This window comes from Colius striatus, chromosome 15, assembly GCF_028858725.1.
Source record: "Colius striatus isolate bColStr4 chromosome 15, bColStr4.1.hap1, whole genome shotgun sequence".
NCBI classification, from domain to species: domain Eukaryota; kingdom Metazoa; phylum Chordata; class Aves; order Coliiformes; family Coliidae; genus Colius; species Colius striatus.
In genome coordinates, this window is record NC_084773.1 from 1432529 (window position 1) to 1445883 (window position 13355).

The 13355-nt window shown below is 38.8% G+C and overlaps 1 protein-coding gene across 2 annotated transcripts in view; it reads left to right on the forward strand.

Moving 5' to 3' along the window:
• Positions 1-13355, forward strand: part of ATG7 (autophagy related 7) — a 106245-nt gene that overhangs the window by 24460 nt on the left and 68430 nt on the right. For both annotated transcript variants that reach the window (XM_062008182.1, XM_062008181.1), the window contains exon 17: positions 1295-1375. In XM_062008182.1, coding sequence (XP_061864166.1) covers positions 1295-1375 — 81 coding nt within the window. The remainder of the gene's footprint in view (positions 1-1294; positions 1376-13355) is intronic.

Consider the following 13355-nt stretch of genomic DNA (forward strand, 5'->3'; position numbering starts at 1 on the left):
CACTACTGCTATAGTGTTACCTGTAGTTGAAACATTAATGCTGTGTGGGGCAAGCCCAACCTGTGCCATCTACTGCAGTGTATCTGAGGGAAATTTTTTGATCCTCAATAGGAAGAACAAGACAAATCTAAATCCTGCTCACTTCTGAGCCAGCTACTCCTTTCTGATTCATTTTTTGCTTGCTTAGTTGAAAAATGAGTGTCGTGATTTCTAGATAATTACAGAAAAGTACCTGAATGTTTCCTGTGATCATATGGGATGGTAATATGGAAGAGATGTTACTTATGCTGAGTCACTTTGTTTTGAAAAACAACCTCAGTCATTTCAATAGTTGAATCTTTGTGAAGCTGATACAAGTACAGTGTCTTTGTTTAAAAGTGGTGATGATGCTCCAGACATGGGGTAAACAGATCTGTAATTTGAACTAGGAAAAGTGAAGAAATTATTTCTTTTTCCCCCCAACAAAAGCTAGAAATATTACATTACACTGTAATTCTTTTTAGACTCTTTCCCTACATCTAAAGTAAACTTTAGGTAGTGTACTGTTTCTACTATGAAAATAACGGACTCTCAGTTTGTCTGTTTCCTGATGATGAGCATGTTAACTGTCCAGTCTGATTTGTTTCCTGTCTGATTTGTTTTATACCCTTTTATTATTTTATTTGTGTAATTGTTCAGTTTTGGCCTATGTTTTGAGATCTGTTCCATGTCCAGATCATCTTAATCAGAAAACATTTCATTTAATCATTACTTCTGTCATAGTATCATATTAACAACATAGCTTAGGAACACACAACAGGTAAGTTTTCAGATCATATGTTATAGAGATGGGGGGGAAAAAGAAGTGATTAACTGGTTATACCATCAGTGGCACAGGCTGCCCAGAGGGGTTGTGGAGGCTCCTTCCTTGGAGGGCTTCAAGACCCACCTGGACATGTTCCTATGTGACCTGATCTAGGTGACCCTGCTTCTGCAGGGGGGTTGGACTGGATGATCTCTAAAGATCCCTTCCAACCCCTACCATTCTATGATTCTATGAAACTCCAGGTGGTGCTGTGCCTCTGTGATTAAAGCACATTTAGATCCTTGTGTCATTATTTGTAATGACAGAGATATCTAGCGAGTGTAACATTTCCTACAGATGTTAGTGGAGTCACCACGTTAGAACAATTTTACCCTCGTTGTAATAATTTGTCGTCTTTTTAGTGAATGTGTGTCTCCAGTTCATGTGGAATATTGGAAATGTTTTTGTAACTGTAAAGTAATGGGATTTCCCCCCCCCCCCCCCTTCCAGATCCGTGGATTTTTATCAAGGTTTGATAATGTTCTTCCAGTCAGCCTGGCATTTGACAAGTGCACAGCTTGTTCAACCAAAGTAAGTCTGAGTTTGCCTGTACTTCATTTCTACACACAGAATGGTCTTGCACTATGTCAGTCTTGGAGCACTAAGGACTGCTTTATTTATGACCTTTTCTCTGACTTCCTTAGGGCTTGGAATCCGTGTTCTCACATCATTTAAAGGTCTTTTGCCCTCATACCCTTCTTTTTTAGCTGTTTTCCAAATTGCCTTGCAATCACCTGTAAGCATGCTATTCACATAAACCTTCTAGTCAGCCAAAGGGACCAAGCAGACATTAGGGCCAACATATTTCCAAAAACGTGATCACATAAATACTAATATCTCTTAGCTCTGTAGGAAGGAATACAGTGGATATTGGTTTCAATGAAGAAATTGATGCTTGACTATATGCATCCTTTTCAATTCCTTGCATTACTATTTGCATATTAGTAAAATGCAAAGTTTTCTGAATTTCTCTTTTATGATACAAAATCAACACATAAAGAACACTTAAGAAAGAAATAAATTGCTTCCATAACATTTCTTTATTGAAAAGACTGTTTCAGTTTGATGCTGGTGTTGACAGTCCTGAGTCACCTAATAGATTTACAGCTGTTGCTTGGATTTGAGTTGTGTCTTGCCAGAACACTAGGGCAGCCCACTGATATGTCTGTGTGAGGCCTCCTCTTCAGTCTTGGATCTTTTTCCTGTACTGTGGCCTTGAAAAGTTTTTTCTGGCAAGTTTTCTATGGCCATGTAGTGCACGTTGAAGAAGTTTTGACTGGGATATCTCGATAGGAAGATTCAGATGTTTTGACTCATGATTTGGACTGCTCCACTGCTTGGGAGTGCCATTAATTTAGTTCGCTTTTATGTACCTTGAGACTTATTGCAAGAAGTTCTTTCCATTCTTTTCACTTCACTTGACCTTCTTTCAAATAGCTATCAGACTCTTGAGGCACTATCATTTTTTTGAGGACTTGTACAGTTCATTCTTCCATAGTATTCCTTTTAATTCTGTAGGCTCTCTGGGTACATTTGACAACTTTTGAAGGGCTATTAATGTCCATTTTCTCCTCTAAAGTTGAAGCTCTAAACTTAGGACTGCCGTTACTTTTAGAAACATGTATCTGCTCTCTTTGGTAGCTGAAGTCTCAGTGGTAGCTAAAACTTTATAATGGTGGAGCCTGAGAAGTTAAACTGTTAGAATAAGCTTTTTTCATGTTTTTTCTTATTCCTTTAATCTCTGATCCAAGACACACTGATATACAGAAACAATAAAAACATACATGGATGGAGATAAATTAAATGCAGGTATCAATTTTTTGTTAGCGAGTCATTTCCTCTTGGAGGTCATTTTAAGAGAGCCCTGTTTTACATAAACAGACTTGATGATTTAATAAAAAGTGACTTGGATTTTAGCAGCTGTGCTATTCCCAGAGAGATCACTTTTCATGTGGTTTGGGTATTGAATTACTTCTGTGCTGAAAAGGTTGCTTCATTGGCACACGTATTTCCTTACAGTAGAAACACAACATTTGTTTACTTTGCTAACTTTCTATTTATTAGCATAAGAGTATGTCACCCTGTGTTATCTGGAAATCTGATGCTAATACTTTGAAATGACAAATCCAATTATAATTTAATTGTAGTTTGTGTGATGGGGCTTTGGTTTGTTTTTTTAAATCCAGTGATTTAGCATAGTTTCATCCTAAGCTGAGTTACTGTAGATTCAAAGAAGAGAGAAGTGGCTTTTCTGATAGAATTCAATTTGCTGGTGCCTTATTTTCTTCTTACCCAACCTCAGCATTCTGTTTCTCCATTTCTTCTCACTCTCTAATTCTCGAAACATAAAACTAATGAATCAGGAATTTATTTAACAAAATCCAGAATGCTTTTAAACCATCCAGTGCAACTGGAGAAGTTAGAAGAAGACTTAGGAGAAGACGCTAGTGATCTGCATGTTCAGGGATTAGATTCCATTTCATTTTGACTCAGTCATGACTTCATTTCTCTGTTTTTGAAGCAGAAGAGACCAGACGTCCAAGCAGCCAGCTATTCCTTACCCAGAGTTGTCCTAAACAGGCTGCATGCCAGAGAAGTTTCCCGCAGGCAATTGTTCAGGAATTTGGGGATGGTCGCAGCAGGAAACCAATCTATTTTTATGCTGGGCCAAACTCTCCTTATGTGATTTCCCCCTCTGTCTTATTCTGGTTCCGCACAAGCATGTGCTGGAATGGAAAGTATTCTCTTTCAGAACTAACAGCATGGCACTGCTAACTGAGTAGTAGGTCTGAGGAGCAGTGTAAGCTCTCCCAATGCCCTTCCTCTTCCATGGTAACCTTGTTCTGTTACTGAGAAAGGAGAGACTAAAGTCCTTTGGTATATCTATTTGTAATAACTGCTTTATTTACAGAACAGAAATAGTAAGCTTATTGCTCTTCTAATTAAGATGTCTGTTTACCCTGTTGAGAGCAAAATGAGGATGTTTTCTCATAGTATTATGGTGAAGAGCATGACAGTCCCTTAGGAAAAAACAGAGTGGTCCTGATCCTTGCAGGGAACTGGCTAAAGCCTTGAAACATGGATGATAAAATAATGCATATTTCTTAATACAAATCTGTTTATATTTTAACAAGGGTAATGAAAATGTCCCTGTTATTGCTTCTCACTTCTCTCTTCTCCTTGTGTGCCATGGAATGAACCAGGAGAACTTAAAGATTCAGAATTAAACGTCAGAAAAGATTGTTGCTACTAGCCAACTTGGATATGCCCCCTCTGTGCTTTTACATACAGCTCACAGATCTTACTTCCTCCAGTTTTCAGATGGATTGTCCACATAGTGGGAAGCTGACTTATTTTCCTTAAAGATGTTTCTCTCCTTCCCCTACTACAATTGTTCTGATGTGTAACTATCTCCATTATCATTTTTTTTAAAGCAGCACAAGGATCTCTACTAATTTTCAAGTTCTTTCTCAACTTTCTACCCAGTGTGCTGAAATAATGAGCTGCTTCAGTCATAGTTTTGTAACCACTGAGCAATTTTACTGACAGCTTTAAATGCTCTTCATTGCATTTCATGAAGGGATGCACACTAGGATCAGAACAGTATTCTAGGCACTGTGTTACAATTTCTGTTTTCAGTCAAGATATTTCCCTACTGTTGAAGATGTTTTTCCCTTTTTAACATCCCAGGAATACATTAAACACTTTTGCTGTGACATTTACTAAGTGCCTGTGTTGCGTAAGTTATTTATGGGTGTTTCAGTTTTGAAATCTCTCACCATGTAGACATGGCAATGCTTTTATTGTTCTCATCTGCTAACTGCTTTGCACACATTTTTACTTTAAATGGTTCTGATGGGTTGTGACAGTAACCTTCACTATTCAGTAACTTACTGCTTGTTTTCAATTGAGATAAATTTAACATTGATTCCAGCAATATCCATCATATTTGCCATAGCTGCACTGAGAAAAGACTTTCATATTTGCTTTCTCCCATTAACAGCAGACTGTACAATCTGTCAGTCAGACACTCCTTTTCATCTTTTTATATTACACATTTCTCAGTTCAAGCCCTGGTGAGGCCTCATCTGGAGTCCTGTGTCCAGTTCTGGGCTCCTCAGCTCAAGAGGGACAGGGAACTGCTGGAGAGAGGCCAGTGCAGGGCCATCAAGATGATCAAGGGTATAGAACATCTTTCATATGAGGAAAGGCTGCAGGACCTGGGGCTGTTCAGTCTGGAGAAGAGGAGACTGAGGAGGGATCTTATTAACATTTATAAATATCTAAAGGGTGGGTGTTAGGAGGTTGGGGCAGTACTTCTTTCTATAGTAGATAGTAACAGGACAAGGGGTGATGGGGTGAAGCTGAAACACAAAAAGTTCCACTTAAATATACGAAAAAACTCTTTCAGTGTTTGAGTGAGGGAGCCCTGGCACAGGCTGCCCAGGGAGGGTGTGGAGGCTCCTTCCTTGGAGGGCTTCAAGACCCGCCTGGACGTGTTCCTATGTGACCTGATCTAGGTGACCCTGCTTCTGCAGGGGGATTGGACTGGATGATCTCTAAAGATCCCTTCCAACCCCCACCATTCTATGATTCAATGTGTAATTTAGGGGATGAATAAAAAGCCTTGGTCCTCCCTGTACTAAAAAAGCTAACTCTTGCATAGCTTGCAGAAATTATGAAGGAAATGGGCAGAAATGTTTGTCCTTGAGGAATGAGCACTGCAAAAGAGGAGACTGCAGGGGGATCTCATTAATAGTTACAAATATCTAGATGATGGGTGTCGGGTGTCAGGAGGTTGGGGCAGCATTTTTTTCTGTTGTATCCAGTGACAGACAAGGGGTGATGGGATGAAGCTCGAACACAAAAAGTTCTATTTAAACATAAGGAAAAAGTATTTCAGTGTTTCAGTGAGGGAGCCCTGGCACAGGCTGCCTAGGGAGGGTGTGGAGGCTCCTTCCCTGGAGGTCTTCAAAACCCACCTGGACACATTCCTGTGTGACCTGATCTAGGTGACCCTGCTTCTGGGGTTTGGACTGGATGATCTCTAAAGGCCCCTTCTAATCGCTGCCATGCTATGATTCTATGATTATGGCAGGAGTGTGAGAGTTAGAAATGATGAATGTTTTGCAGCAGTTATTCAGAGTTGTGGGATGCAGGTTTATTGACCTTTAATAGGAAATGTAGGTTGCGGACATCAAACAGCCTCCCAAAGTCTAAAGAAGGGAGGATTTGAAAACAAAAGAAAGAAACGAAACTTGATGCTTCTGAAGAGAAAGAAGGTTGTTCAGAAATTTGGTCAGGTCACAAGAAGGGCAGTTCAAAACTTTAACCATTACTGCTGCTGCTTCTCTTCTTACCTCCCCACACACGATGATGCTAAAAATCTCTAATGAGAAATTCATTTCAGCCATTCTTTTCATTTCAACTTTTAACATATCTGTGAATTCACTTCTGAATGAATTTATTGTGATGTTAGATTTTCTTCAACTAAAATAAATGCAGCAAGTATAAAAGAAATCAGGAGGCTTTTATTCACTACTCTCTCCTATTCTCTGTTGTAACTTATTTGGAGTTAAAGCAGGGACTAATATCTGTTATCTACTGTTTCTCTTAAGGAGAATAAACTAGTGTGTTTCTCCACAACAAATCAGTGAGATATTATTCTACTAGAAATTACCTTGTTTATGTGTAATATTTATGTGTATTCTGAATTCCCAGGGTTTATCAAAAGTTAAAGATCAGTTTGTGTCTTGTGAGACTAAACCACACACCCAAATATTTTCACATGGGTGAGGATTTGTTTTGTGTTCAGGGCTCTGAGCGGAGGATGCATTTTCAAAACTTCTGACTTAGGATAAGTAAATGTCAGCTTCCCAGAAGCCAGCAGCTGTATGTTCAGTGTCAAAATGTTTGTTTTGAGTGTGGGTGTTTGCAACTGTATTTAAATGTCTGGAACGGGAGATTTGCATCTTTAGTTTTTATTACCCAGCCCTTTGCCCTAAGATAATTGTCTTTATTTGAGCCAATCCGTTTGTCTTCATCACATAAACCTACTTCTTCCTGAATGGCAGATGTAACTGTTAGATGTCTTAGGGAGTTAGATATCTTAGGGAGTTTAAATACAACTTGGCATACAAAACATGTTTAAATAACGAAGTAAAACAACATTCCTACCCAGATTGTGACAGTTTGGGGTCTTCATGGCACAAGGGAGTAGACAGCCACAATTTGCTGCAAGTGGTTTTAGGAGCCATTCTTCAGTATTGTGTTCTTTGGAACAAGTTTTTAACTCCACTGATTAAATGACCAAGAAGGTTTTTTTGAGAGGGAGAGAGAGGAAGTGAGGAAAAAAAGAACAGAGAACATACAGTTCTCTGAAACATGTTTCATTCCCTCTTCCTTGTGCTCCATAGAATTGGCAAATCTGTTGGTACCACTTTTGGTTTTGGAATAGTAAAGTTGCTAGATTAAGACTCTCTTTCTAGTAATAAATAACACACTCTTGCCTTTAAGAGAAGAAAACAAAGGATTTTGTTCTTCTGTATTTCTTTTATATGGTGAATTTGTTGATTGTTCCCTGATGTTAAGTGCAATAGCGTCTCAATTTATGCTGATGTGGCAGCGTACCATGTTAGATACTAGAATCAAAGCTGTGTTGCAGAGAATCCCAGAAGTTGGTCCAAAAAGCAGTTTTTGTCACTGATGGGCCCCATGGTGTTACTGGTTTACTTGTCTCCATGTTAAATAGCAGTAGAAAAAAATCAAATATCTTCCAGTAATCGTTTAGTGATCTTAAATGGATGTAAGTTATTATTCTAAGCACTTGTAAGTGGGAAGAGAATTGTTTATAAAGTCCTTCTTAAATTGAAAATTGCATTCTAGCAGATAGCAGACATAAGAAAGAACTATTTAAGTACTGAGGTGAGGGAACCCTGGCCCAGGCTGCACAGGGAGAGTGTGGAGGCTCCTTCTCGGGAGGTTTTCAACACCCACCTGGACACGTTCCTGTGTGACCTGGTCTAGGTGGGACTTAGGTGGGATTCGGACTGGATGAGCTCTAAAGGTCCCTTCCAACCCCCACCATGCTGTGATTCTTTGATTATCTGAACTAAATGAGAAAACATAATTGAAAGCTCTAAGAGAAAATACTCATATAATACAGATTCTATACCGTGGATAAAGTGAATTTTCCCTTTCTTTTCCAGTTGAGCTTTAAACTATTTGAGGGGAAGAAGAAACCTGACATTGTTACAAGCAATTGATTCATATTTCTGACAGATTGTAGTCCTGTTCCACTTAAGTTCCTTCTTCCTCCAGTTCAATTTTATTTTTAACTGCCATTATCACAAAATAAAGGACTGTCAGTCAGAAGGAAAGAGACAGCATCACCACTTTTCTGCTATTGACATGTTCAGTATCTGTCTAGAATACAGATTCAAATTATTCTAAGTGTAATATGCTAAGATGAGACTGTCTTGTCATCTCTGAGTCTGGTACAGAATTCCTTTTGTGTCAGTAAAACCAATACTGAACGAAAGTACTTTGACTTGCTGGCAGACTCTCATGTAAGAATTGCAAAAACAAAGTTAGAGAACACTGGACTGGATATAGAAACATGTACAATGTGTAGTGCTGGTGTGGTGATGATGCTCATCTGACCATTGCTGACTGTAGAAATACTTCAACCCCAATTCTGAAGGTTGTGTCTGCAGCTCCAAAGGTCAGTTGTTCATTTCACTGAGTATGAGTAATTGTAATGGTTCTTTCTACTTCCTCAAGGTTTTTGCCTACTTGTGACCTAACGCCTTCTGTTCAGTGAATATTCATCATAGACACTGTGCAGCATGTCTGCTATTTATGCCTAGATTTTTTGTATTTGTAAGCTGAGAAATCACTTTAAGAAGCAGCCCACATGTTCCTGGCTGGAACATAAATGATTCTTTAATATTAGTGACTATTTTTAATAGAAAAGACTCTTTTCGAGGCAAGTCATCAGCCTTCTTTACTGGACAGCTCTTGCTTCTCTGCCTGTGTAGGCATTTCTGAACAGTTCAAGTTTAACCTTTATTCAGTTCTTACCAGTTTTTACAGTGTGTCTTTGCAGAAGTGCTTCTGTTTTCTTTAAAACTGGGGAGGGGAAATGAAGGAAACTGAATTTTTTAAAAAGGTAAAATACCTGAAACTGAAATTTAACAGTAAATATGTGTGTTTTTGGTGGAATGCTGTTGTTCCTTCAGTGCTGTTTTGTACAGGTATTGCAGAATACAATCCTATGTTGTATAGGATATATAGGACTACTCCTATATCTGGAGTAGTCTACAAAATAGGGCTTTTTAATCTAGAAACCTGTACTTAGGAACTAGCAAGCAGCTGCAATTTCTGCTTAAAGCAGAGAAAGTTTTGGATGCTTAGTGTCTGCCAGATCATGCTTTACAATTGAGCTGCTGATAGCAGCTGAGAGCTGGGTGGAATAAATACTTCATAGGCAGTACCCAAGCATTACTGGCTTTTTGCTTGCTAAGTCAACCCATCAGAGAGACCACTCTGGTCTTTATAGAATCAGATTGTATAGACAGCCGAAACACATTCAGCATAAGGCAGTTGCCTTTCTGTGAGAAGAATCATTTTCTTATACATTTGGGGAAGTGACCTTTCTTCACCCCCAACAGTAGGGATTGTCTGAAAAATGGATGCTTTTTCTACACAGGTTCTTCAAGGCAAAAACCAGAGCTGTGTTTTGGGTGTCTGTCCCTATATATGGGTAACAGACAGATCAGGCAGCCCCAAAATGTCAATAACCTCAGATGTAACTGGGGAAAAAGAAGGGCTTTTTGCAGTTGCTGTACAATAGAGAGTGAGTAATGCCAGTATGAACTGGAGCCAAAAATGTTGTAATTTCTGATGAGCTAATCAGCATAAATTTTGGACAGGAAGCAGAATGGGGATAAATGAAGTTGTAAATATCCATCCAGTGTAAATGTGCAGCGAGCAAGAGATGGCTATTAGGTGGCTGAAGGACGTACCCATGTACTTAAAAGAGGTCAGGACAGATGATCTAATGATGTTGTCTACTTGGAAAGTCTTTTTCTCCTCTACTCTCTCTGAAATCATGATGTTTATTTTCCTCTATTTTCTCTTTATTCATTTCTTTCTTTTCACTTCTGCTTACTGCTGTTTTCAGGCAGGGAATGCCTTAAACCTGTACACTGTCCAGAGGGAAGTCCATATAATGGCATCCTCAGATCACACTCAGTATGTTTAAAGTAATTGGTGAGAAATATTATAGAAAGGAAAGAGTAGCTAAAATAAATATCACACTTTTCTCTGCAGTATTAGTATATAAATTCATATCAGGAAAAATGATTACTTGTATATAAAAGATATGTAGATTATTTGAGAAGCTCAGAATGCATTCAGCTACTGAGAGCTGTGTTCACAAGACCATACCTAAATTGACATCTCTGAAGTTTAAAAGAAGTCTATTTTCTTCCTTTTCATTGTTCAAAAGAAGAAACTGAGAAGTCATAAGCAAAAAAGAAATCTTGTTGAGACCTTCCAGGGCCTATTCTTCAGTAAGTTAACACTCCATTTTCTGCCCCCTGCAATTGAAAATCAATGCAAGAGGTACAAGCTAGAACATAAAAGGTTCCAAAGAAACAAGAGGTAAAACAACTTCAGTAGAGGGTAAAGGAGCACTGGAAGGGGCTGGCCAGATAGGTTCTGGAGTCTTCTTCCCTGGAGATATTCAAACCCAGCTGGATGAGTTCCTTTGTGACCTACCCTAGGCAGGGGAGTTGGACTGGATGAGTTTTCGAGGTCTCTTCCAACCCTTAAGATTCTGTGATTCTTATCAGTTTAATAGCAGAGACATTGAGCTTTGCAGAGTTTAGCTGGCAATGTCTTCCTTATTTTCCAAGCAACTGTTGAAACTGAAATGCCTCTTTTCAGCACACTCACAGTAGTTTTCTCTTCATTCTGTATTGTCTGTGATGACTGGATAGTTAGTGGGTAAAAATGTTATCTAGACATGTAAAATGTCTAACTAGAACACTGAATGTGATTTTTCATGCTCTGAAACATGTGGTGAAGTATCTGTCCCCTTTGGTAGGAGGCAGGGAGGGAAGGGGAAGTGTGCTGTCTTTGAGTGGAAAGAGGTTAAAGCCAGGAGGAGTGCAAAACACAGCACCCACATTGTTTTGGAGGTAGGCTACCCATATATCTTATTTAGTGAAAACAATAAATCTGGTAGCATTCATACTTTATTTTATTTTTCTTGGAAAGCAAACAGCAGTGCCTGTAGCTTTACAGATGCTAAATGCTTTGCAAACAAAAAAACCAAATAAAAAGTAAATACTGGTAAAAAGTTTAAAAATGATGTGACAGAAATGAAGCATCAAATGTGAGCCAATTTTACATCAGTGTGCAGGTTCTTGGGATTAGGACTTTGGGGTTTGTGTTTGTACTTAACCAGATAATAACTTTCTTGCTATAAAGCAATCCTGGAGACTGATTCTCCTTCTGCTGCACGTCTTTATACCCAGCAATTGAGACTTCTTTGTGAGGAGTGCTATTAAGAAGAACATAACACCAAGGCTGCACATCTGTTTCTCGTTTCAAAACAAGTTTTTTACTCTGAGCCTCTGGTGTTTTTTCTTCCTACCACGAGATTTTTATTTCTTTTTTCTTCAGCAAACAGCCAAGAATAAAAAGACTGCTAATAAAATGGGTTAGTGTTATCATTTTACACAAAAGGCTTTAGCAATACATTAATGTCTCCCCGTTGTGATAATGAACATCCACAGATTCATTTGTTCTGTTCAAATGCCCTCATGTGAAAAAACAGTTGTAGCTCTATTTCTGTAAAATGATGACTGGAACCAAGGTTATGGTGTCAATTTGAGGGGAGATTTACATGTGCCAGAGAAGAGTGCTTTTAAAATGCAGGTTCTCCTGACAGTGTTTGTAGCAGACATGAAATACAGAAGGTATGCTACTTTCTAATTCTCCTCCTAAGCTCTGAAAAGTGACCTGCAAGTGAGAAAAAGGTAAACTTTGCTTAATAAATCTATATAGCTCCAGCTTGCCTTGCTGGGCAGAATTCTGTCCTTCTGGTTCTCTTGATTGCTGCTTTGCATCTTTTCTGCTTGTGAAGATTACTTGCTACATTGCTACATGTCACTGAGTGACTGGATAGTGACATGTTTGTTCACATTTGTGGCCAGATAGTAGCTAGTTTGAGATCAATAATGGCAAAAATCATTGCATCTCTCCAGTGGAAGGCTGCTATTCAGACTGATCACGTTGATACCAAGTGTGGTGTTAGCAGCAAAGAGAATTACTGAGAATTGAAAAAGCAAGTTCATGCCATCCACAGGCCTTTATACTCTCCTGGACATGATTAAATAGGAGAACTTACTAGAATCATTCTGTGCCTATTTGATGTTGAGACTGTCTTTGTTTCTGACTGCCTGCAGAGTATTCCTCTATGGTCTCCTGACATAGGAACTGGGAATGAGTTTTATTTTACCTAATTCTTTTTTTCCTTTTTGAGGTATGTTCAGTAGCTAGTGAACAAATATATGCCACTTTGTCAGAGGACAGCTGTTACAGAATTTGTGTAGTGAAGGTTAGATGTGGGCAAGTTAGTGGTGGTTATCCCTTTTGTGGTATTTACTGTGAAGTTTTAATCATCTGAATTGGGGGAAAAAAAGCCCCTGAAGGTGTCAAAATGTTTTTTCAGTTGCTGCCTGTATTGAAAGGAGTTCATTACAGTGTATGTCTTCTTTAATGGCATCACCACTGCTCAAGTAGCAAAGTGAGTGATGCTGCCAGATCATTCTTTGGCTCCTTGATGTATTGTCCTCTGAGCTATGTGCCTGCAACTCCTGTTTGAAAACTAAACATGCTTATATTCAGCAGGCTGTTGCCATTATGAAAAGGAAGTCATTATAATCAGCAAGTACACTAATAAAGTTTTTCAGGCTTCTGCAGATGCCAGTATTCAGCATTGTTGTACTTCAGGTTTATGTTTTTAGGACGCTGTGTCTACAGTGAGATTTCTTACCCTAACCTGTATTTGCCACTGTAGTGCCATGGAGAGTCTAGCAGTGTGACATGATGGAGTTCCTACAGGGGGAAAGTAATCCTTTTTAACCTTTCTAGAACAATGGCAGATTTGGTCATATTTATGTGTAACATTTTCACCCAACTTAAAAAGAATTACAGTTCACTAGATCCAAAAATCATGTACCTTCAACTCATGGTTCTATGGTCATCTTTATTAGCATTAATGTGTTCTGTTAACATTTTCAAAGACACTTAAAGGGAGACTTCCTAGTCTCTTCTGTACTGATCACAATACAGTTTAATAAAAATTCTTTCAGGTGATTCATCCCAAACCCATGTCAGACATTGTGGATGTCAGTGTAGTCATGCAATCTGCTTTGTGTGAGTTCATGAGGATTCATTTATAGCCCTGGCACAGAATATAGAAAGGTTAAGCACGTCT